The sequence below is a fragment of the Erpetoichthys calabaricus genome, chromosome 4 (genome assembly GCF_900747795.2).
Source record: "Erpetoichthys calabaricus chromosome 4, fErpCal1.3, whole genome shotgun sequence".
Classification (NCBI taxonomy): Eukaryota; Metazoa; Chordata; class Cladistia; order Polypteriformes; family Polypteridae; genus Erpetoichthys; species Erpetoichthys calabaricus.
This window is the reverse complement of record NC_041397.2, coordinates 25,535,724-25,562,209: the sequence shown is the minus strand read 5'-3', so window position 1 is coordinate 25,562,209 and position 26,486 is coordinate 25,535,724. Positions and strand designations below refer to the sequence as shown.

The following is a 26,486-nucleotide window of genomic DNA, read 5'->3' as shown; positions in this document are numbered from 1 at the left end:
AGATTATCAGATGAGGAAGCCCTTATCTAACTATTCTCAATAAGCGAGTCTGTTTTTTTACAAACAGCATATTTCATTCTTTGTGGGGGTTGGGGGGGGTAGTTCTGTTGTTCATTTACATAAAACCCATAAGCCCTTGAGGCTCCTCAAAGTCTTTGAAGCTTCCTTTGTACAAATGGCCTTGCAGTGGTGCAGTGAGTAGAAAGGCATCACCAGAAGCGTCGCTGAGGGGAGATTTACCAAGTGTTGCTGAATAAGATGAAGATTGATTTGAATTATGCAGCTGTGTTCATTGTCTCTAGGTAGTGGGGGGATCACATAAATGTAATCGTATTGCAAAACTGAGTAGTTTTAAAATTAATGAAGAAATGACCTTCAAAGGTGCCCTGCGGTGGGCTGGCGCCCTGCCCAGGGTTTGTTCCTGCCTTGTGCCCTGAGTTGGCTGAGATTGGCTCCAGCAGACCCCCGTGACCCTGTGTTAAAATATAACGGGTTGGGCAATGACTGACTGACCTTCAAAGTCATTACAAAAAGATTCAGACTATTGCATTAGCTAATCAGGATTCAGTACATCTAGACAAAGATTAAATGTTATGTTTTGTTTCACAATATAAAATGAGCAGGTTATGGAAGTTGGGGAGGACCTGGGACGTGTGATTATTCGGAAATGGAAGAAATATAAACCGACCGTCAATTGCCCTCGGTCTGGAGCTCCATACAAGATCTTGCCTCATGGGGTGAGGATGATCATCAGAAAGGTGAGGGATCAGCCCGACACTACATAGGAGGAGCTTGCTAATGATCTGAAGGCAGTTGGGACCACAGTCGCCAAGAACACCATTGGTAACACTACACCATAATGCATTTAAATCTTGCAGCGCCCACAAGGTCCCCCTGCTCAGGAAGGCACATGTAGAGGCCTGTCTTTAGTTTGCCAGTGAACATCCAGGCCTGTACAGACCGAGAGCGATTGATGGTCATTTCATATTTCTTCCACTTCTGAATAATCGCACCAACAGTTGTCACCTTATCACCAAGCTTCTTGCTGTTGGTCTTGTAGCCCATTGTGCAGGACTAAAATTTTGTCCCTGACGTCCTTTGATAGCTCTTTGGTGCTGCCCATGGTGGTGGACAGGTTAGAACGGAAGAAACTTGTTCTGTGGACAGGTGTGCTTTATACACATAAAGAGTTGAGATCAGAAGTATCTGTGATTGATTGATTGATTGTAAAGCACACAGTCAATCTATGGGAGCCAGAATTCTGGCTGGGTTGTAGGGGATAAAATCCTTATTTCACTCAATGACTTGGAAATCAATTTATAACTTTTATGTAATGTATTTTTTCTGGATTTTTAGTTGATATTCTGTCTCTCTCCATTAAAATGAAATTACCATAAAATTAGAGGCTGTTCATTTCTTTGTAAGTGAGCAAACTTACAAATTCAGCAGGTGATCAAATACTTATTTTCCCCACTGTATACCATATATTTTTTTTCAGTCTCTTTGAATCAAATACTGAATAATAGTAATACTTTTGTTTTATTCATTTTTCCCACATCCATAACCTCCAATCTTGTAGCTAATCTGTGTTTTTATTGCCACTGCTTTTTAACACCAACATGGGAATAAAACAAAAGGTATACCTTTACAAACAAGAATAACTCCTGTGACTAATCTAAACGAATATCGTCCTGTCTTATGTTCAAAGCGGTTTGCATATGAAGTACAGTTTTTACGTTGTTATTCCAACCATTTGGACAGTTGACAAGCTGGTCAATTTATTATTAGTCACCTGCTAAATCAGAGGTGAGGATTAAACTTGCAGCTGTGTTGTTTAAATTCCAAATTCCTAGCCCTTGGCCTAACAATGATTAAAAGCTAAAATTGGCAAATATGCTTAAGCTTTCTGGACTTTGCGGGTCATTCAGAGCAGATGGTTGGACTTTCCCAGTCTTTTCTTGCTGCTTCACTACTGTTATGTGTGTTTCTGTGGTCCTTTATTAATACCATACTTAAAGAGCAATGGCTGAGGTTGCATGCATTTTATTTCCCCGGTGATGAAGATTAACTTCTGTTTTGGTTCTTGTCCAGGGCTGGATGTGGCCTTTATGAACAAGTAGAGCGGGAGTTCTTACAGTTAAATAAGGAAACACAGTACAGGATTACATGTGGAAATAACCTTAATACTTTGGTTTAGTGAAAATCACTGTGTTGGCCACATAATGCAAAAAGAGGAAAGCTGGAGCTGACTCCATCAGCACAGGAGTGAGGCAGGAATCAACCCCTGGACTAAATGGCACACCTGGCCCACAGTAGGTCACATTTGTGATCTGGGGAGAAAATCCAAAGTACCCGGTGTCATGACTCGGGAGTCCCAAAAAAATACTTTCAATGAGTGCTGGGTGGTATACTGGTTCATACCAAAAAATGTTTTTTATTTTTGTTATGATATGAATTTTTCTTATACCGCAACACCAGTTTAAATAGCCTAAACAACGTTCAGAATGTGACGCAGTGGGAAACTGTTTAAGGGGGGGACCTTTTTCACTGCAACACCGCTAAACACGCATGCAACGGAGTACATACGTTAGTGGAGGTATTGAGTGGTGAAAACACAGAGAACATTCTGAAACTGAAGCTGCAGCAGATGATAAAGTTGAACATGATGACACAGAAGAACTTTTGCCGAAAAAAGGAGCCATGTCTGTTGTCTGGAGATACTTTGGTTTTAAAAGGTCGAATGTGGACCAAACAATTACTTACTGCAAATGCTGTCGAGCTAAAGTTGTTGTCGGAGGCGGCAACTCGAGCAATTTGCTTTACTACCTTAGCCGCAAACATGCTTTGGAGTACCATAAATGTATGGAATTAAGTTTGGCACCCTCCACGTCCTCAGGAAAAACTGAAAAAGCTAGAGGACACTCGAGTCAGACATCAATTGTAGACGCGTTTGCTAGAGGCACTGCCTACGACAAAAACAGCAAGCACTGGATCAAGATAACCAACACCATTACAATCCATATAGCTAACGTGTCAGTGGACAGAGATTGTTAACATTAACAGAAAATGTAGTTGGTTTACAAAAAATATTTACTATTTATTCCTTTTCTAAGACATGTTCAGTACAATACAACTTTTGACAAGCACCTCTGGATATATTACTAAGTCTAAATGCCTCTTTGGATGGTTGAAAATATGTTGTCAAAATTATAGTTTAAGTTGTTTACAAAATTTGTTTAATAAAAAGGTTCTATATTTTGACTGCAACTGTCATGCAATGTGATTCCTTCTCTTCATTAGTGCCACCCCCTTGAAAACTATCACTTTATGGGGCCATGCAAACCTGTATTAATAAGTGTGTGCACATTAAAATGTTTTTTTGTACAATGTACAATTCTCATGACAGTGGATTAGGTCATTCTTAGCCAGTCTACTGCAGTAATTGCAGTGGAAAATGTGGTTAACATCCACTGATGCATGGGAAAAAAATACCGTTGAATACTGTGAAACCGGTATAATTTTGAAAAATACCAGTGATATAGAATTTTGGTCATACTGCCCAGCACTACTTTCAAAGTTGCCTTCTGTGGGTTGGGGGGATACCGTCAAAACCCTGTTAAAAAACAAAAAAGGGGCCTTGAATGGTCTTTATTTTAAACAAAGGCTCAATATTAATGAGGCTCCTATGAGCACAAAAGAATTGCCAGAGAAAGCAAGGAAATCCACTGCAAACATAGAATCCAAAGGCGAGGTCAAAAACAAAGCATAGGTTAAAAAATCCAGAAATCACAAAAAGCAATAACGACACAGTAAAATGGCAATGACGCTCCACTTCCTAGCGCGTTCGTAATAAACCTCCAGAAACTATGGAAATCCCCACAGTAAATAGGGTGGAGGGCAGTTCCAGGCGGTGATTGGTAGTTGGCCCTTCCCCTTGGGGAACCATCCACAAAACACGAGACATAACCAAATAAACATAAAGAATATTGTACACCAGTAACAGCTTACTGCACGATAACATGCAGTGAATACACTTGACTTGACCATACTCCATTGACCACTGATTGCCGACGTCGATTGCCTTTTTCTCAGTCTCATTTGCTCTTGCGATACTCTTTCACTAAGTGTTGGTCTTTGTTGTGGGGTCTGTTCTTTGCTCTCACTTGCTCAAGGAATTCTCTTTTGCTGAGTGCGCTCTTTATAGTTTTCCTACTCTTTCTCTGTACGTTTATCATTTGTTTGCTCAGAGGTTGATGCGCTTGCTGCTTCCTGAGCAGCTCTTCTTTTCTCCACCCTAGCAGCCCGCTTCTTCTCTTCTTACATTGGTATCTTTTCGAGTTAAAACTGATTAAGTCACTCTGTTGCAATTACTTAGTACGTTTTCTTTAATTTTTCACTTAAGTCTTCAATCTACCTGAAGAATGATTTGAGATATGAAGAGGTAGGGGAAGTGATGGCGAAGGTGGTAGGGATGAGAATGGCGCCCATACGCATACACCGCATGGCTGTCCTGCTGGCCACTGCCGAGAGTTGATTCTACAATAAAATTAAACAAAACAAAAAAGAGGAATAATAATTCCAAAACTCTTTGCTTTTAATATAAAGCTGTAGTACAGAGTTTCAGCGTAGTATATGTGTACTAAATTTCAGGCTTCAGGTTATTTGATTTTTGACCTTGACCTTCCTGGGTTGATCTTTGACCTTGGAGGTCAATCATCACCCTGAATGCGGATAGTAGACGTCACGTAGTATATGCGTACCAAATTTCAGGTCAATTGGTCAAACGGTTTGCAAGCTTCAGGTGATTTAAAATCCTGGACAGACAAACGGACAGCCACGGTACCATATCATATAAGAAGATAATAAACAAAAGAAATATTATACAAATAAATTATACAAAAAAGACAAAACACACAACTTTGAACCCTAGCCAGGGAAGAAATGCTGGCTGAAACATAACTCCCTGTGGCCACTAGGGGGCATATCAGCACCCCAAACCTCAGACACAATTGCACTACAATAGTCCCAGTTCAATAAAAGTGTTTTTAATTTAATTTAAACAGTACGTACTGCACAACTCCGTAATATGACACAACTCTTTCTTTTCTTTTTCTACAGCTCCACTCACTCCCTCTACATCCGACTCCAACTCCTCCTGAGTCGAGTAGAGGGCTCCCTTTTAACTCCAGACCTGGGAGTACATCCGGTGCTTAATCTGTTGCCCCTGGGAAGCACTTCCGGGTCAGGCAGGACCCCAAACGGTCCTTATACTCTCAGGATACAAATAGCTCCCTCTGGCAGACTCCAAAGAACAGAACAGGATAGGTCCCTGGGATCACAGCTGCTATGCTGCCCTGTGGGTGTTGCATCCTTGGTCTCACTAGATAGGATGCCACCACCCAGTGTATGGGGGAACGTTCTGCCCATAGCAGGCAAGCAGCCGCTGTCCCGATGTTCCATGTACCCAAGCACAATCGGAGTGTCCAGAGGTTGCTGGGACGCCAACCCTGGTGTAGCTGCTGCTGCAGCATCTTCCTGTGCCCATGGCCTGGCACAGCAGAGGAATATCACTGCTCCTCAGCTGTTGTTTGTTTCTCATGGACTCAAGGCCAGGTAAGGGAGCAGGACCCCGTCCTGGCAGAGACACCAGTTGGTCCCTCACAACCCATAGGAATAAACACACAAGCAAAGGAGAATGTGAAAAATCTACAAAAAGAGTTACCAGGTGTGGTGAGCTGAATTTAGTGTCCAGGACTCATAAGGCAGCTTTGCTAATAACTGTGCCACAATTTCATCCATACGTAAATTATTTTTGTAAAAATCAAATGTGAATTAATCTGGAACTGTACAGATTTTGCAAAAGGTAAAGTTTTTAGTTAGAAGAGCTAATGAGCTTTGTAGGTAGTGAGACAAACGCAGAGCTTTGTGCTGTCATGCAGAGCAGCTTTACACCGTAAGCTCAGTTTCTCCACCCTGTCTGCTAAGGTTTAAGTCAAACAAATAAAAGGCATGGCGAAGTTGCTTGAGGGATCTGTTAATGGGATAATGGATTCGATTCGTCATATTCTGTGGCACAGTAGCTTTCACGTTCCAGAGATCACACAAGTTGTATTTACCTGTGAAACTTGGCCAGTTTTGCCTGAATGCCTTCATCGGGAGAGCTAAGTGGGAACTAAATTAAAAGTGTGCATGTTTGTTCAAGAGACTTGAGCGGAACATATTGAAAAAATTCTTCTGTGCCAGTTGCCTTTCAGAGTGGGAGACGCAATAAGGCAGATTAGGTAAAGCTGCAGTCAGGTCCCTGCATTCTTGGCGACCGACGCGGCAGAGGTTTGCACTTGTTGCTGTAATTTTATTTTTTGGCACTAAAGATTGCAGACGCTGTACAATTTCATTGAGTATCAGAATATTTATATTGCAGCATTATTTGATAAACACACAAATCTCTAGACATCTGTGGGTTTTCATAGCTTCAGTTGGCTTCCTTGCCATCATAAAAGATTACTAGAGCAGATAGCACACACATCTGTGCCATTGTACCGTCACTACATTATAAATATTAGGGTGATTTATGGTCTGGAATATTAATTAGAGACTTTCCCAACTAATACTCATACAGTCATGTGAAAAAGTAAGTACACCCCTTGGAAATGGTTGACTTTTTCAACATATATTCAACATATAGGCAAACATTAGATCTTCACGCAAACAGATGAAGGTGATTGACTCAAACAAATGACACATAAAGTTGACATGGTGTATTCATTCTTATAATCTATATTAACAAAAATGTATATTTGTTATGCGGGAAACGTAAGTCCATCTCAACAGCCTTCAAATCCATAATATTAGAACCAGATGTTCCAGATGAGGTGCCAATGATTAGAACCTCCTTAGGGAGTCCGCAGGTGGTCCTGATTGTCTTATTTAAACCACAGGTATAAATGGTCTAGTGTTCTCTTTGCTACTGACTCGTGTGGTGTCATCGTGGCAGCTATTCCTAAAAAATGGAAAATTCTTGAATGGCCAAGCCAATTTAAATCCAGTTGAGCAGGCCTTCCATATGCTGAAGAGAAAAGTTAAGGGGACAAACGCCTGAAACAAGCAAGAGCTGAAGATGGCTGCATTAGAGGCTTGGCTGAGCATCACCAGAGAAGATCCTCAGCACCTGGTGATGTCTAAGAATCGCAGACTTTAAGCAGTCATTGCATGCAAAGGGATATTCGACAAAGAACTAAATATGATGGCTTTAATAGACCTGCCATTGATGTATCACAAACGTTATGGGCCCTGAAATCGGGGGACCAAATAGAAAAAGGGTTGTCATTTCTACATCCTGTGAACAAAATGTATGAAAGTCCATTTAAATGAAAGTTTGCAATGTGCACTTTAATCACATCTGAATTGTTTGATTTGTAATTTAAAACATGTGGAGCAGATTGGAAAATCAAGGAAAAAAGTGTCTTTGTCCCAACTAACTAACAGATAGATAGATAGATAGATAGATAGATAGATAGATAGATAGATAGATAGATAGATAGATAGATAGATAGACAGACAGACAGACAGACAGACAGACAGACAGACAGACAGACAGACAGACAGACAGACAGACAGACAGACAGACAGATAGATAGATAGATAGATAGATAGATAGATAGATAGATAGATAGATAGATGTGAAAGGCACTATGTAATAGATATGACATTTAATTTTGCTTGACTAGTTGGAGTTTCACAGGTTAAATCCTGTGGCATCAAGCGTGATTAAAGTGTGTCTGGAAGAAATATGAGAAATGTGTTTATTGTAATAATAATCACCATCCTCATTAGTATCACTGCGAAAGAGATAGATAGATAGATAGATAGATAGATAGATAGATAGATAGATAGATAGATAGATAGATAGATAGATAGATAGATAGATAGATAGATACTTTATTAATCCCAAGGGGAAATTCACATACTCCAGCAGCAGCATACTGATACAAAAAACAATATTAAATTAAAGAGTGATAATAATGCAGGTAAAAACAGACAATAACTTTGTATAATGTTAACGTTTACCCCCCCCCCGGGTGGAATTGAAGAGTCGCATAGTTTGGGAGAGGAACGATCTTCTCAGTCTATCAGTGGAGCAGGACAGTGACAGCAGTCTGTCGCTGAAGCTGCTCTTCTGTCTGGAGATGACACTGTTTAGTGGATGCAGTGGATTTTCCATAATTGACAGGAGCCTGCTGAGCGCTCGTCGCTCTGCCATAGATGTCAAACTGTCTAGCTCCATGCCTACAATAGAGCCTGCCTTCCTCACCAGTTTGTCCAGGCGTGAGGCGTCTTTCTTCTTAATGCTGCCTCCCCAGCACACCACAACTGTCTGATAGAACATCTGCAGCATCTTATTGCAGATGTTGAAGGACGCCAGCCTTCTAAGGAAGTATAGTCGACTCTGTCCTTTCTTACACAGAGAATCAGTATTGGCAGTCCAGTCCAGTTTATCATTAACTGTACTCCCAGGTATTTATAGGTCTGCACCCTCTGCATACAGTCACCTCTGATGATCACCTGGGCCTCCTAAAATCCACCACCAGCTCCTTAGTTTTGCTGGTGTTCAGGTGTAGGTGGTTTGAGTCGCACCATTTAACAAAATCCTTGATTAGGTTCCTATACTCCTCCTCCTGCCCACTCCTGATGCAGCCCACGATAGCAGTGTCGTCAGCGAACTTTTGCACATGGCAGGACTCTGAGTTGTATTGGAAGTCCGATGTATATAGGCTGAACAGAACTGGAAAAAGTACAGTCCCCTGTGGCGCTCCTGTGTTGCTGACCACAATGTCAGACGTGCAGATAGATAGATAGATAGATAGATAGATAGATAGATAGATAGATAGATAGATAGATAGATAGATAGATAGATAGATAGATAGATAGATAGATAGATTTTTTCTTTGTACTTATTTTTTTTTATAATACGTACATTACAGATCATTTAGCTCCAGTATATAAATCTACTCTTTATTCTGATCAAGTGTTGTTCTCCTGGATTTTTTTCTTATTTTAATTATATTACTTGTCTTCTGACTGCCCATATCACAATTTTTATTTTACTTTACCTAAAGAATGCAGCACCACTTCTTGGCACCATTCAAGTATTGTCCATTAACTGTGTTCAGCTCTTAGTATGATGGGGGTCTTGTTTATATGAGACTCAGTGTAGCTGATAAGCTTCTGGGACTTGCATGGTTACTTACAGTTGCCTTTTCAAAGAATAGTGTTTCCGAATGCCTTGAGGGCACAAACACTCTTCGTTTTAAATTAACATTTCAAAGAAACATAGAAAGTAGCATCTGTCTTTTGTTGAGATTAGGTAAAGCCTAACAAAAAGCGTGTGTTTAAATTTAATCCAGCAGGTATAAAGACCAATTAAGTGCTACAGCAAGGTAACCAAGATGTTGGCAGACTCTCACATAATCAGAACTACAAAGAGTGCCGCTCTTTTATTTTGATGTGTTTTGGGTACAAAGCTGCAGAAAGTCCCCATCATGTGTCACCACTTTGGATATTAAAAAAAAAAAAGACAAACCTCATTGAGCTAAATACCTGCCAGTAGACCACTTACATGATTCTGACAACCTGGTAATTTCAGTGTCTTGTATTCCGGCTGCATTAATTAGTGAGACATCCTATGAAAAATCCCTTGACAGCATTAGGCGAGTTGAAGTAATCCTCATTTCTTTTGTTATGCTAGTTACCGACACAACTTGTATTTGTTATACACATTTTGTGAAGCAGCTCATTTCTAAAACTCTGTGGCAGTCTGATGAGAATTATTTTTAGCAGGGGCTGTTTTGACTAATAGGGTTTGACTCTTAAGGTTTTTATTTTTTTTTATAATTTTCATTCTCATTTCATTTTTTATTTTTCACTAGCCACAGTACCTGGTGCAGACAAGTAATAGAATAATTAAAACATATTTGCTATTTCTTGCCCTACGTGTGCCTTCCCTCTGTATTTGTGTGTGTTTATGAACGCCTCTTAACTGGTGCTCCCTCTCTTGAGCGTGTTCCCATTACACTGCATCTCATATTCTTTCATTATTTTTGAGGTGCCTTTCTCACCTCCTGTCCAGTTTTATGTTTTCCGTCTTTGAAAGTGACTCTCCCTTCGTGGCTCATACACTGTTACTTGTACATCTCACTCTCGCACTTCCTCTTTCATTGTGTCACCAAAGCCAAACTAAAATTGGAAACACAGACCTTAGTATTTAATTAAATAGTGGATTATTAATACAATGACTATCTGGTCTCAAAAATATAGATATGGTTATGTTTCTTAAATTTGTTGCTGTTCATTCTTATAAATTCCACTTTCAATCATAACCTCAGTCTACCATACACTTTTACAAGTTTAATGTAGATAAATTAAAATTAAGGCAAACAGGCAAAACATTAATCAAAACCTCACATTGAAAACAAAAACACCATGCTGCATATACAGTACAACAAGACATTGACTTATCTGTGGATTTCTTTGCTAGTTGTTAGATTCAGTGCTTCAGACATTTCTTCTTTACTATTCAGTTCATTTAGTTTTCATGTAGTGCTCTTCACTGAGTGATAGCAGATAATTTCACAGGTAAAAAACAATTTTCTAAATTCCCAATTATGTAATGAGTATATATGTAAAGATACACATTAGTTTAAACACACAGTAAAATAAAGCAGGTCCAAACCAATTAATGTAAATGAATCCATGCAATTTCTGCCTAGTAACGTCATCAGTGAGCTATGGCCAGCTAATAATGGAAGAGAGGAAAACAAAAAATCCAGTCTAACATTCCTGGTGGTGTTCAATTTTGGTGGTAACGCAAAGTCAAAAGATAAAGTCAGTGACATGTCCTGGAGACCTCTGCCAGTTTGTCACCCACCCCTTCCTGGGCATTCTTCAGTATTCAGTTTTGTGAGAAATTAATACACTCCCATCAAATGATTCTCCTTTTTCTTTTTCAACATAGATAGATAGAATGTTGAGGAAAAAGCTTACCTCTGTTTTCAAATAAATCATTCTCGAAGACCAGATGAAAATGCAGAATGATTCTATATTTGCAAATAAATATGCACAAATGGAGTGGGCAATCAAGAAAACAATTCATTCCCTTTTATACTTTTCCATTACCATTACCTTATATAATTCATCACGTCATCTGAATATTAATGTGTAGAATTCTACCATCTTATCCAATCGGCTACAGCCACCAGTAACTTCATGTAAATGTCGATTCTTCTATTATTCTAAATACTGCTTTGTTAATAAGGGTGTCCTACGAATTTTCCCATTTTTCTTATCACAATTTTATAAAAGGGTTGTTTGGGCTTCCTCAGTAGTTTGTTCTCACTTTGTAAGGGGGTGTTTATTACTCATTTACTTTATTTTAACCTTATTAATTACCTTGATGGTTCCTCGTAAGATGAGGCAGCCCTCATGTGCTCAAGCTTTAAGCCATGTTTAGTTAACCTTTTAGTTCCCTTAAGTCTTTTTCCTTATGCTTTTAATAATCCATTGATACAACTTCATTTAAGTATATACTTGTATTAAATTGTAAAAATTGTATTGATTACAAATATTTGATTAAAATTCTAAAGATAGATAGGGCGGCACGGTGGCGCAGTGGGTAGCGCTGCTGCCTCGCAGTTGGGTGACCTGGGGACCCGGGTTCGCTTCCCGGGTCCTCCCTGCGTGGAGTTTGCGTGTTCTCCCCGTGTCTGCGTGGGTTTCCTCCGGGCGCTCCGGTTTCCTCCCACAGTCCAAAGACATGCAGGTTAGGTGGATTGGCGATTCTAAATTGGCCCTAGTGTGTGCTTGGTGTGTGGGTGTGTTTGTGTGTGTCCTGCGGTGGGTTGGCACCCTGCCCGGGATTGGTTCCTGCCTTATGCCCTGTGTTGGCTGGGATTGGCTCCAGCAGACCCCCGTGACCCTGTGTTCGGATTCAGCGGGTTGGAAAATGGATGGATGGATGGAAGATAGATAGATAGATAGATAGATAGATAGATAGATAGATAGATAGATAGATAGATAGATAGATAGATAGAACCTTTATTTGTCCCCTGAGGTAAATTTGGCTTTTTATAAATAAATACATAGGTAGATATATAAATAAATATATATACACAAACATAAAATGGTCTGAATAATGAGAATGACTAAAAAGAAAGAAAACTTGACTTGGCTATCACAGTGTGGCATTATGCAGGCGTATTGGTGTTAGTATAAAGGACCCCCAATCACAATTCTTGATAAACATCTTCTGAAAGATTCATTGTCTGAAAGTCCTCAGTATTGTTGTGTTAGAGAGAGGATGTGCAGTATTGTTCATAATGCCACTCAGTTTTGTTTTCATTTTCCCCTCTCCTACGACCTCCAGGGGATCCCGAGTGCATCCCATAACTTAACCTGCCTTGTTCATTAGCTTGTTGATTCGGTGGGCCTCTCTTGAAGTGATTCTATCAGCCCAGCACACCACTGCGTAGAAAATAGCACTGGCCATCACATAGTTGTAGAAGATGTGAAGGATGTCACTTCCAAACTTAAAGTAACACAGTCTTCTAGGGAAAACAAACCTGCTCTGCCTTTTCTTTAGTAGTTCCTTTGTGTTACGAGACCAGTGCAGGATTTTATTGACGTGCACCCCCAAGCAATTGTAGCAGTGCACAACCTCTACATCCACTCCCTAAGTAGTGACTGGATGTAGAAGCTCTTTGGTCAAAACTCAACAAGCACCAGGAAACAGGAAGTCTCCCACCTGACTCCTCTACTCTGCCTCATCCCGCTTATCAATTATATCAATAGATAAGTGTTGCCAGCCATCCTAATTGTCAAAAACTTTTTTTTCGCTGACTGCTATCAGCTCCTGATGATTTTTGGCAAATGCATCGTTTCGGTATTACTGCTATGAATTCAACTCTCAGTCACAATGGCACATCAATACCAAATCTCAGTTTTTTCTGCTGCACCAGAAAAGCCGAAAAGCTCTGAGTTTTCAGCATTTGAATGAACAGGTTTCATTATTTACTAAACACATGTGCATATTTTTTTCTTATCTGCCATTCTATATTATACAGTGTGATATTTAACAAAAAAACAACAATTTTCAGTTGAGGACAATGTAAAGAAATAAGTACTAAAAGTCAATATATTTATGCCAGTAGGTAAAAATTTGACTCTCTCCTTGGGTATAAGTGCAGTATACTGTATATATTTGTTGGGTAAAAGCACTGATAATCTAATCTAATGTTTGTTTTTTATAATTATAGGGGGAAATAAGCTGAAGAACCAGCACTTTCGTCTGAACTGGGCATGGATCTCCCTGGAGAAGGAGTATTATGTTGTGGATGAGGAGTCCAAGTTTCTGGAAGTGGTACTGAGACGCAGGGGCTACTTGGGTGAAACTTCATTTGTTAGTAAGTGTTGCAGACTCAAATCTTACGTAATTAAGTATTTGGAAAAGGTTTGTTAACATTTATAGAAAATTTTGCTATTTCTTCTTGTAGATTTGTCAGATTTACTTTAAACATTTGTACATGTTCTTTACAAATTAAAATAAAACAGAAAGTAAATGGGTTTTAATAACATCACATGGTCAGTAACCTTATGAAGGATGGTGACAATTTTTTCCAGGAATAACTTTTGTTCAAGTCTGTTCAGGAAATACAAAGTACTGCACACTATGTTATTGTGATGCAACAAATATAAAATATATCCTCAGCATGCCTATGTAGTCCTACATTTTTAATATGCCCCATGATAACAGGCATCTTGCCAGTTTACCCATCAGGTATAAAGAAGCTCATCTGTTGGTACATCAGAATTCTAATTGATTTTCCTTCCTGCCCGCAGTAATTTTAAAAAGTATTCAGACTCTTCCAAAGCTTTCTAATGTTGCTAGATTTAAAGTGGTACTTGCATATCTTGTTCCAGTCTTCATTTCTTCTCTCTGCTTCTTTGCTCAAGGCAAAAAAAATGTAGAAGTTTTTTTTGGCAGGTATTTTAAAAGTAAACATTTCCACTTAAAATATTCCGCTGGCATAAGCATTCAGAACCCAGTTATTAATGTTTTGTATGCTACAATAACAACTTAAAGTATGTTTGATAAATGTCTACCAGCTTTATATTGGTTAGAATTTATTGGTAGACTTCAAAGGGTGGCTCTCCATCACAGTGAACTGATTGGTCTCTAATATGACATCGTCTTTGGCTGGATGGGATGAAAGAGACTCTCTTTGTTTCTGAATTATTCTGAATTTATACTTATTTTTTGCTTCCTTGATGCATCTATTGGGCCAATGGGACATTGTAGTGTAGGGTCTGACTCCTCATCATGTTTGGGCTTCTCTTTGACTAAGTCTGTTTGGGCATAACTTATGCCCTTCAAACTTCTACCAACTCAGCTTTTCACTGTAGTCTATGGTCAAGGTCAGATTTCATCTTCGTCCTTGTATATGTAGAGCTTACATGTACCATATATACTCGTAGATAAGTTCTCCCGTGGATAAGTCGGGGCTTGATTTTACAGTATAATTTCCAGTTTTTTCTAATGTTGTTCGTATAAGTCGAATGCGGAAAACTCACCCTATTGATCCAGGAGATTATGATATGCTAACGTCCACCTGAAAGAGTACCACAGAGCACACTGCCCTTTTTTCTATGTATTGTGCCTATGTGACCACACAGTAATTCCCGAGCTATTCTGAAGTGACGTTTGCACAGTTTTGTGTTTTTTGTATCTCACACTCTCATACACCTTTATCGTAAGAGCATCCCTTATGTTCGATCAGAAGATAATATGAGGCTGATTGTAAATTAAAAGTCGTTGACGTGGCGAAAGAAATTGGTAACTGCGCTGCTGCAACAAAATTCAATGTGTCTGAGAAACTGGTGTGAGATTGGAGGAAGCAAGAAGATGTAAAAAAAAAATGAAAGGTCGCATTTTTGAACAGGCGTATAAGTCGGGGTCTGATTTTATGATCGATTTTTTCAGGTTTCAAGACCCGACTATATATGGTAGTTCCTAGTTTATACTTGCTCTGATCTAAGAAGGAGTGAGTTGAACATGGTTTTCTCGCTGTCGGAAAGCTGCCTGTTTCTTCTAATCAACCAGCTCAGACTCAGATTTTAAAGATGTCATACAGACAATTACCACAAAATGCTAGATGTTACAAATACACAGCAATAAAGTGAAAAACACTCATTAATCGGAGCTTACACAGAAGACACCAAAAAACTCAGCAAACAATCGACTTGAATCAGAATCCCCACCCCACCTGGCACTCCCTCCCTTATCACCACAAGGTGTCTGATGGTACAGCGCGCATCATGGCCAAGTCAGGCATCAGAATAGCACACAAACCCACTAACAATTTGTGCACGGTCCTCTTTAACGCTAAAAACAAGAAATCGATAGCAGAAACACGAAACGCAGTTTATAGCGTTCCATGCAGTTCTTGCTCAGCGATATACATAGGACAAACTTCAAAAAGAATTGCAACACGCATACAGGAAAATCGCAACACCATCAGAAGAAAGGACTCACTTTCATTGATCTACACGTATACTAAATCAACAGGACATACATTTAACTGAGACAATGTACAAGTAAAATTTAAGGCCAGTACTAAAAGTGGCAGAGAGCTGGCTGAATCTTGGCTATTAAATGAAAACGCCATCAGCAGACACTTGGACATAAATCCAGCATATGCAAACTTAAGAAGAACATGTTTATAATAAATAAACTGTACACCCAATACCCCCCCCCCCATCACACTGACTTAGCCACCGCTGCCCCCCACCCCAACGTAATGTTTTGCTATATATTGCCTTTGATTCTTGTAAGTCTATGCATTATCCTCTGATGAAGACCCCTGGCAGGGTTTGAAAGCTCAGGAATAAAAACTACTTTATGATACGTGATTCATTTTTTCTCCCTTTGTGGATCTCCAGCTGCAAATATGCAAACCGTATCACAGACCTTCTCTTCCATAATTAAATATATATTTAACATGATAATTCATATTCCATTATCCTATTTTCATACACAAAGCATGATAATATGTATTAAAATAAGACAGTCCATTACAGAATTAGATTAGATTAGATTAGACATTGTTTGTTCCCAAGAGAAAATTAAAATTAAAATCACAAGTGAATAAGAATTGTGCAACTCTTAATGATTCACTCGTGAATCAAGTGAACTATTAAACTTCTGTTTATTTGTGGAGAAACCAGGCATATCAAATACTAGAAGTTAAAACAGATGGACACATACAACCTGAATGATTTAGGTCAATGTCCATAAGCTTCACAAAAGTTAAACCAAAAGAGATGTTTGTATAAACTGGGAGTCCTTTTTTCTTAATCTAGCTGAGGTGCTATTTTAAAGTGCATGCCATTGCTCAGCCTTTGTCCTGTTAACACTTGTCTCCATTGGGGCATATTTTAATTTTTTAGGTATCACCGTACTTTCGTCCCTTTCATTGCCTCTTAAATACTGTCTCTGTCACATATCTTTTACGCCCTCCCTCTCAGTATCATAATGCATTCTCAAAACCCTTTGTTTTACACAATGCTTTCGGTAGCTGATTATATAAAAATCAGCAACAGCTGAATCAGACAAAATCAGACAACTGATAATTTCCAATCATCTTGTTACTTTTCAGTGAAGTTACTTTAAGCTAAATATGAGAATGTGTTAAATGCATAAATAAAGTTCCAAGCAGCTATTTCACATCTTCTTACAAGCATATACACACTGGTTAGTTTATCTGAACTTAAATGTATACATTCCACTAATAACAACACCCTATTAATATTTGATTTTAAATTTGCATATCTCTAGTATTCTTCAATAAATTTCCATACATCCCAGAATTCATTGTCTCTGAAAAACACTTCATCATTCCTAAGGTCATTCTTGTGCTGACCAAACCTTCTGTTAAAAAGGATTCTATCTGCCTGTTGGATGCACACTATCAGAGATATAGTTGACTTTTCTATCTTATTTTCTTTAAAACCTGCATCTTAACCTAATTGACCCTATAGTAATCTTAATATCCACAGTGATTAAATACTACTAATCTTATTTAACTGTAAAAGAACCATTTTTTCACCCCAAAGCATAGTATTACACTTATTAATGCACATGGCAGTCAAGTTCTGACTCCTGGGAATGGCTGAACATGAATAAATGTATGGTGGATGCCTCACACCTTCAGAAGGGTGGGTTTGATCCCCTTCCCCAGACATTGGCCATGCAGAGTATGAACACTTTCCATGTGTCTTGTATATTTTCTGCAGGTATTCCTGATTTCTCCCCCACCCCAAAGGTGTGTGGGTGAAGTTTACTGGATACTAGGCACAGGATGGTTGTTTTAAATGTGTGTCTTAGCATTGTTTTTAGGGCCAATTTATACCTTGCACCTGTTATGCCCCACACCCACATAATGGAATAAGTCTGTCTGAGAAAACAGATGACTGAGTCTTTTAATTGGCCTTTAATGTGGGCTCTCCAAGCTGTAGTAAATCCCTCCAACTTGTCCTAATGACCATAAGCCCCACTTTCAACTGGTGATCTTCCCTTCTGTAGTGCTCAATACTTCAGATAACTCTCCACTAGCAATAGGCCTGTTGAGCACTCAGTGGCATTTTTTCTTATCCCAGTTTCTGCTGGTGTCTTAGCAGCCCACCTCATTTTCCTAATGTGGGCTCATTTCCCAAGATCTGCCTATACCTGAAAGTAAATAAAATAATTAAACCACAAGGCAGACAACAACCTTCTGTTTCTATTTGAAGTCATTTTCCTTGGTAACTGAAGAAGAAATAGCTGTGATGTTGTATGAAATTAAGTCAAGATGAAAAGAAGGGAATGGTCTGAAAAAGGTAAAAATTAATTTTAAGCTGTAGGGTGCTCAGCGTGCACTGAGCCAAGTTAAATATAACGTCCCCCTACATTTATATTGTCATAAACCTTTAAAATTCCTCTTTAACTCATAATTCATATCTTTGACATGTTTAAGGATATCAATTAAACGAATATGCTCTTTGTTTAGGTCTTAAGTAAACATAAAGACCTTTGTGGTATTTTAATAGCATTTCCTTGCCTCTCTTAGTTTTAACAATAAAGCCTTCACTAGCGTCTTTATGGCTTTACGTTACATTAAGTTACATTAATTTTTTATGGCTGCATTCCATTTTTGGACAATACTTTGGTGTTGGAGTAATAATTCTGTAGCTTACCATATATGCATATCTAAATGTCTCTCCTTCCATCTAGTTTCGTTTAACATTAATCCTGTTCAGGCTTACATTGGTTGAAGGATATCATGGCAGAATTTGGTGCAAGACAGAAACCATGTCTGAAAAGGGTGCCATTTCACTTTTTTTAAAATCCACTTTTGGCCTGTGATCGCTGCGTTGGTAACACACCAAGCTAACAAAAGCCAAGGCCACCCTAATCCTGACAACTTTTTCCAAATCCTCCTGGGAGATTCCTTGTTGTTCAGAACACCCCAAGTCAAGTCGAGTTTATTTTCATGTTTACACAGAACACTTAAATTCTTACCTGCATATCTTCACAGAATAGTTGACAAAATACAATAAATAAATGAAAAGTATACACGGTTAAAGCATCTCCCCTTGATCGGTTCACTCTGACTGAGTAACTATGGCCGTCTCAGTACATGGACTGATTGAATGAATGTGCCCCCTACTGATAGGAGAATCATTGTAAGTTGCTGGCAAACTGAAGACAAGATGATATATGTATGACAGATTGCATCGGAAAGGACAAGATATAAAAGAAGGAGATTAATCCAAAACTGAAAATAATTTTATTTAGTTATATTTCAATGTTCTCACAGTTTAATCGTGATATGTGTGCCATTCAAAGATTGTATTTCTACGATTGTTTTTTTTTTTTATTTATTGTTGACATTTTATATATTGTCAAAATTCAATAAGAGGATTATTATTAATATTATTATGTGTGAATTACTTATTTTATATTTTTGTATTTTTTGTAGATTTTAAACTAGAATATAGCTTGATGTTGTTTTTGAAGTAAACTATTCAGTGATTCAAAGATTGGAATCGTTTTGGAGAACTGAATGAAATCATTAAAAAGAATCGTTTTGCACATCAGTATTCAGAATAGAACTAACTCCAAGATGGCCAAACTGCTGGTCATAAGGCTTCCAGGCAGAAAGAGACAGGTCCAGGAGGGTGGACAACGGAAGTAACATCAGAGGTGGAATGGCTCTACCGTTCTGCAGAGGGAAGTAGAGAGAAGTGTGACAAAAATCGACAAAAGCCACAGCAAGGTCTGAAGCAGCCACCCGTATATTATTTTCTGGCTGCAAATTGAGTTAATAAGTGTACTTGAAGTGTACAGATCAGAGTCCAGAATAGAGCTGATTTGAGAGGGTCAAAATGGTGGTTTTAAAGACAAGCAGAGGAAGTGGTGTCATCAGGGTCGGGACCGGAAGTGACGTCATCAATGGGCCCGGAAAAAGAAGTGATGTCATTGGGGCCGGAACCGGAAGTGACATTATCAGGGCTAGGCGGTATTTCCCATAACTGGTCTGCAGAGAAGTGAGATAAAGAGTCAGTGCACATCGCCTCCCCCAGATCTGGTGAGGAATTACTCTCATTTAGGCCCTTTAGCTGCCTCCCATGTTCACGTGTTTGACGGAAGACATTAGCAAACAGTGCCAACCCCTGGTTCGGTGGGTAACTACTATTACCAGAGCCCATAAGCTGTCTCCCAAGTGCATGTGTGTGACAATATGTACAATATTTGAACTGTTATGGTTGACTGCACGTCAGCCTTCCAACTTATGGGTAAAAACTGTCCCTGAATCTATTGGCACACATGCCAATCATCTTGAACTGTTTTCTAGAATGGCAAAAAAAAGAGAAAAAGCAGCTGTGCATGATGGCTGAGGTCTTTAATGATACTGTTAACCTTTCTAAGACAGTGAATGTTGTATGTGTCCTAAACCAAAGGTGGCTTAGTGCGAGTAATTATCTGTGCCACCTTCACCATCTTGTGCAATGCTTTACGTTCTTGAGGCGAGGGGATACCTTATCAGGATGCTATGGAGCTAGAGAGGATGGACTCTGTTGTGTACCTGTAGAGGTGCATCAGAACAGCCGGGGAAATGTGAGCTGCCCACAGATTTCTTTGACCAACCCCTTGGTATTGACGATATTAAGAGTGAGATTACTGCCCTGGTACCACTGAGTCAGCAGCTTCTCTCTAAGCTGTCTCATCACTGTTGGTGATCAGGCCTATGATGGTGTTGTCATCATCAAATTTAATGATGGGTTTGGAGCTGTGTCTGGCCATGCAGTCATAGGTGACTAACAAGTACAGAAGGTATCTCAGCACACTACCCTGTGGAGGGTCTGAGCTGATGCTCAGTATAATTGCAAAGGGTGGTGCTGAGTCCTAAATAGAGAAGGTTGGTGGTCCTTGATGGTACAACAGTGTTAAATCCAAAGGTTTAGTCTATAAACAACATTGTAATATAGCAGACTTTATTATCCAGATGTGGCAGGATGATACAAACTGCAAGGGACATCCTCTGTGAACCCATGGTGATGATATGCAAACTGGAGTTGATCCGGACTATCTGGAATATTCTGTTTAATGTGTCCCAGTACCAGGCTGTCAAAGCTGTCAAAGCACTTCATCACAACTGGAAAGTGGGACACCTGTCAGTAGTCATTCAGACCCTCCACTTGTGTTTTCTTAGAGACAGATAAGGGATCATTTTTGTCCTTTGAGAGAACAACTGAATCCACCAGAGAAATATTCAAGTTGTCTCTCCAAAAAAAAGTCTTCAACTTGTTCTTCTAGATCCGGAAAAGCAGCAGTTCCACTGTGAGGTACTAAAGATTGCTGAGATCCTTACCCTATCAAAGAGGCTAAGCCCAGCAACCTTAATTAAAATTAATAATAATCATTTTTCTTACATTTATATCACAGTTTTCTTACACTTAAAAGCACTTCAGTGAGCGGGGAGCCGCTTCAACCACCATTAATGTGTAGAATTCAGCTGGATGATGCGTTGGCAGCCATCTTTGCACCAGTACACTCACAACACTTTAGCTGGTGAAGTGGTGAGAGAGAAAGCCAATTGAAGACAGGGGATGATTAGGGGGCCAGAATGAGTAGGCCATGGTGGGCAATTTAACCTGGACATCAGGATACGCCCTACACTTTACAAAGGATGCCCAGGGATCTTTTGTGACCACAGAGTCAGGACATTGATTTTCTATCTCATTCAAAGGACGGTGCCATTTTTACAACACAGTGGCTCTGTGGGATCCACATTTAGACCACAGGGTAAGCACCCCCTGCTGGTCTCGCCAACATCTCTTTTAGCTCTAAGCCAAGATTTTCCTAGATGGTCTCCCATCCAAGTAATGGCCGGGCCTGAAAATGCTTAGCTTCAGGTGGATGGCCTGTTCTGAAAGTGCAAGTGGTATGGCTGTGGTGTGCTATGGTGTGTCCAGGAATCTTATTTTCTCTGCTGGCATTCATGATTTCACTCTTTTAGTCAACATCCAGAGCTTGTGGTTGTAAGTGAGGATGGGAAAATGCATTCAGAGGTAAATTGATAGCTTCATCAGAGGATTTGTTAGGAATTACTTGCTGGCAGTGTGACCCATTTAAGCCAGTTGGGCTCAGCCCAAAGAAAACTCTGTTGAGCCTCTATGTGAGCTTGGGAAAGGCCCTATATAAATAAAATGTATTATTATTATGTGGACTTGCTACCCACTAGACAAAGAATGAAGGTCAGTAGAACAGTAAGCCAGGCATCTATTAGTAGTAGTAGTAGTAATAGGGATAATAATAATAATAATAAAGCTGACTTACAAAATCCTAATCTCTTTATAAGTTATATGTGCCACCCTTAGCATTCATTCTTGAGGGGTTTACAAAGCACATATTAGACCACTCGGCAGAGATCAGTTTTCAATTTGACATTAAAGAGTTTTTTTTTTCTGTTGATCAGTGTCAAAAAACCCCAATTAAAGCCACTGTGATTCAATGTTGTATAACAATAAAAGGTGAAATCTTTCAAGGAGTGAGTACTTGTTATTGGCACCATAATCAGCCACAGCATTAAAACCACCTAATAATGTGTATGTCCTCCTCATGCCCCCCTAAAACAGCTCTGACCCCTTGGGGCGTGGACGCCAAAAGACATCTGAAGGTGTCCTGTGGTATCTGCCCCCAAGACGTTAGCAGCAGATCCTTCAAGTCCTGTACGTTTCGAAATAGGGCCTCTGTGGATCCAAATTGTATTATGTAATATCATCTATTGTTGAATTCTGCTCTGTACTTGTAATATTTCTATTGCACTATTATACTGTATTGAGGATTATTTGTGTTCTGTTCTGTGTATTGTATTGTATTGTATTGTATTGTATTTACCCCCTTCTTTTTGACACCCGCTGCATGCCTAACCAACCTGGAAAGGGGTCTCTCTTTGAACTGCCTTTCCCATGTTTTCGTTCATTTTGTCTTCTTAGAAAGTCAAGGCTGGGGGGCTGTCAAAAGGCAGGGCCTGTTAAAACCCATTGCGACACTCCTTGTGTGATTTTAGGCTATACAAAAATAAATTGCATTGTATTGCATTGTTTGGATCAGACTTGTTTTTCCAGGATAACCTAGAGATGCTTGATTGGACTGAGATCTGGGGAACCTTGGAGGCCAAGTCAACACTATGAACTCTTTGTCATGTTCCTCAAACCATTCATAAACAATTTTTGCAGTGTGGCAGGGTGCATTTTCCTGCTGAAGGAGGCCACTGCCATCATGGAATACCATTGCCATGAAAAAGGAATGTGTGGTCTGCATTAATCTTTAGGTGGGTGATACAAGTCAAAGTAACATTGCCCAGACCATCACACTGCCTCCACTGGCTTGCCATCTTACCATTGTGTATCCAGCTACCATTTCCTCTCCAGGTAAACGACATGCACCCAGATTTACACACGATTTAAAAAGAAAACATGACTCATCAGACCAGGCCAACTTCTTCTATTGTTCCGTGGTCCAGTTCTGACTCTCGACTGCCTATTGTAGGTGGTTTCAACTGTGGACAGGGGTCATCATGGGCACTCTGACTGGTCTAAGGCCACGCAGCACACATACACAGCAAACTGCAATGCATTTTGTGTTCTGACACCTGTCTGTCATGGCCAACATTAAGTAGCTCTTCTGTGGGATCTCCCCATGGCCATGAGCCTATCACTGGTTCACCGTTTGTCCTTCCTTGGACCATTTTCAGTAGATACTAATAACTACGTACTGGGAACACCCCACAAGCCGTTTTGGAGATGCTCTGACTCAGTCGTGTAGCCATCACAATTTGGCTCTTGTCAAAGTCACGCAGATACTTAAACGTACCCATTTTTTCTTGCTTCCAACTCATCACCTTCAAGGACCGACTGTTTTCTTGCTGCCTAATATATCCCACCCCTTGAAAGGTGCCATTGGAATGAGATAATCAATGTCATTCTCTTCACCTGCCAGTGGTTTTAATGTTATGGTTGATCGGTGTATGTCGTAGATAAAATGGAGTCAATTGGCTAACAAACCAAGATAGCAATAATATTGCTTTGCTAGATATATAACAGTTTGAATACAAGTAGCACTAGACATCTTTGGTAGCCTACTGCCTACAATCCGGCAGAAATAACTGACAGCAAATGATAACTAACAGGAACAGGTATGGCCTGGTGGTCTTTATCTTGAATGACAAGTGACAAAACTATCATGAAAAGAGGCATTCCAAAAAAAACATTCTGGCATTAAAAGAGCCATTGTTAAATAAAACAAGTCTTTAAAAACAAGGCCATTTTGGAATTAAACCTGTAATAATTAAATGTAAGGTAACCAACTCACGAAACCAAAATAAATAATACTAGCCGACGCCCGCCGTAGCATACGGCGGTGTAAGAATAGGAACGGAAAACGGTGAGAAAGGAATTCAGAAATCAAGAAGAAATAAATACTTCTTGAAAGACGCAGTTGTGAATAGGTGTTTTGGTGGAGAAGACAGATAATGAATGGAAAGATCTAACCATAGAAAAAGCCACATACAACTGACCATGGCTGAAGACTGGTATCAGGTCTGTGCTCTGGTCTTTGGGTACCTGACAGTGCATGTAGAATTTCCGGCCAAGCAGGATTACATGTGAAAGTGATAAATAAATCAGGCTTTCCGAATTTACATATTATGGCCATGGTATCCTGATAGGTTTGTTGCATGTATCTTGGACTTCCTGGAAATGTGGATGGTAATACGATCATTTGCCTACACGTACGTAGTTATTTTCAGTGTTTGCTTGCAGTGCGTCTGATAGTCCTTTGTATTGTTCCACGCGCAGATCTTGTTGATGTAATCTGAGATAGTTGAGACGCGCTCCCTTTGTTTTAACATATGCATCTATGACGTACTGTTGGAATAGCTTGCTGCTGGAGTGCAAAATACTAAATGTATTCCTCATTGCTAATCTGTACGCGTAAAATTGGCATTGAGTTAGCTTAATTCGCTTGGCGGTTCTTTTATCAGGAACATGTTGTAAATCTTTGTGCCAACCATTGTCTCCATAATGGAATAAAAGTGGGTAAACCATAGGATCGCAATTCATATTGAGCGTGGAAATCTGTTTACAGGAGTTGCCTATGGGATAGATGCAAATGTTCCTTTCGGCAGGTGGTTCGCCATCTTCTCTGACGAAAATCACTGCAACATGGGTGTGACATGTATCGTCGTAAATCCTTCCTAGGGTTTTCCTTGAAAACCATTCATACAGATGCTGTTGGATTGGACTGAGCGATTTCATGCATGTGTTTGTATGATTTAGCGAAGGGGCTGATGCATGGAATCTAGCCGGAGAAGTACATTTTCGCTGCATGCAGAGTTTGCTTTATTTTGTAAGCGTACTTCAGTAGCTTGCGCTGTGTCAAAAACATACAACTGTCCATATCCTGGAGAGGTAGAAGTGTTAGCATATAGTGGAGAGACTTGGTGATAAATTTGCCCGTGTGTTTTAAAACAGTATGGTCCGTGGCCAGGAGGTTGAGTTATCTGTGCACCCATGGAAGCAAATGCTAGAGAAGAGTTGTATTCTTGAATGTGTTCACGATAATTTTTAGCTTCTGATGTTTGCTGTGTAAGAAGCTGTTGTAAAGACACAGGTGGCTCCCGCAAAGGTGGTAAAGCTACTTTACCATTGTGGCAGCACCTCGAGTACTTGTTGGATGTATTACGCTCAGCAGGCCAGTATGAGGGACGTCCCTCATTTTATGAAAGGTTGTGGGGTGTCCATTTCATTTTCCATTTTGGCGTGTCTTTTGCTCTTTTGTACTGCTAAACTGTTTATTAGGCAGATGCCCCTCTCCAAGTTGATATGCGAGGCCATTAAATATTAAAAACATTTTTTCTTAAATTTGAAGGGTGGGTAGGGCAGTATGGTTACACCATAGCACAGGCGTTGCCGGTTTACACCACTGGGGTCTTGGGGTCACTGTCTGAATAGAACTGGCTGATCTTGCTATATCTGTGTGGGTTTTTCCCCATCATGCTTTTCATGAATTCCAGTTACTTTAGTTTAACGTCTTCATTCAGTGTTCTGTGTGTTTGTTCTAAATGAGCCCTGGTTGAGTGATGGTGTGTTTGTAAATTAATGTCCGTCCAGTTCAGAATGGGACCTGCCTTGGACCAGGTGTTGCTCTGGTGGCTCCCTGAAACCTTGTAATGGAAAACCAAGCTTGGTGAGTAAATAAAAACCACCGGCTGGTTAAGCAACTTGCTAAGGTTTAACTAAGGACATTGCTCAGGAGATTTAACTGGTTTTTGTGGTTTACAGTCCAACGCCCTATTTACTAGGCCACACTGCCTGTCGATTTTATAACAACGGCCAAGACAAAGGAGAGTGACATGTAAAGAAAATCGTTGACAGATGGGGTGATTAGATGTATTCAGCTGTGAACATAGGTTAGAGGTCATGGGCAGGATTGCTCCTAAACCCCCCGAAGGATACATTTAGTGTATTTAACGTATTGGTATTCTCTCTCATCCCCCTTGCTTAACTTTTTAAGTCATCAATCACCATTTCATTAAAAGGTTTCAGTCCACACGAAGGGGATAGCAAAATGCTTACCTAAAGGGATGTTTTCCACAGCCTTGACCACAGTGGGTTTATTTAATTGTATGTGAAAATGATAAATTAAAAGCAAACACGTCAAAACTGTAGAATGATCATTAACTCCATGACTTGCCTTCGCTGCATGTCCTGAACAAAACAAAAAGATTTACAAGCACATTATTTGCTCAATGAGGCATGTGCTTTTTGCTGGCTTACTTATTCCAGGTCACCCCACAAGGCTGTCTTAGCTAACATTCACTGTCGTCTTCTCC

General features: G+C 39.7%; 1 protein-coding gene across 1 annotated transcript in view; it reads left to right on the top strand.

The window, feature by feature from the left end:
* The window catches only part of LOC114649897 (FRAS1-related extracellular matrix protein 2-like), a 369,649-nt gene that overhangs the window by 147,175 nt on the left and 195,988 nt on the right, over positions 1–26,486 (top strand). Inside the window, exon 3 of the mRNA XM_028799269.2 lies at positions 13,308–13,454. Coding sequence (XP_028655102.1) covers positions 13,308–13,454 — 147 coding nt within the window. The remainder of the gene's footprint in view (positions 1–13,307; positions 13,455–26,486) is intronic.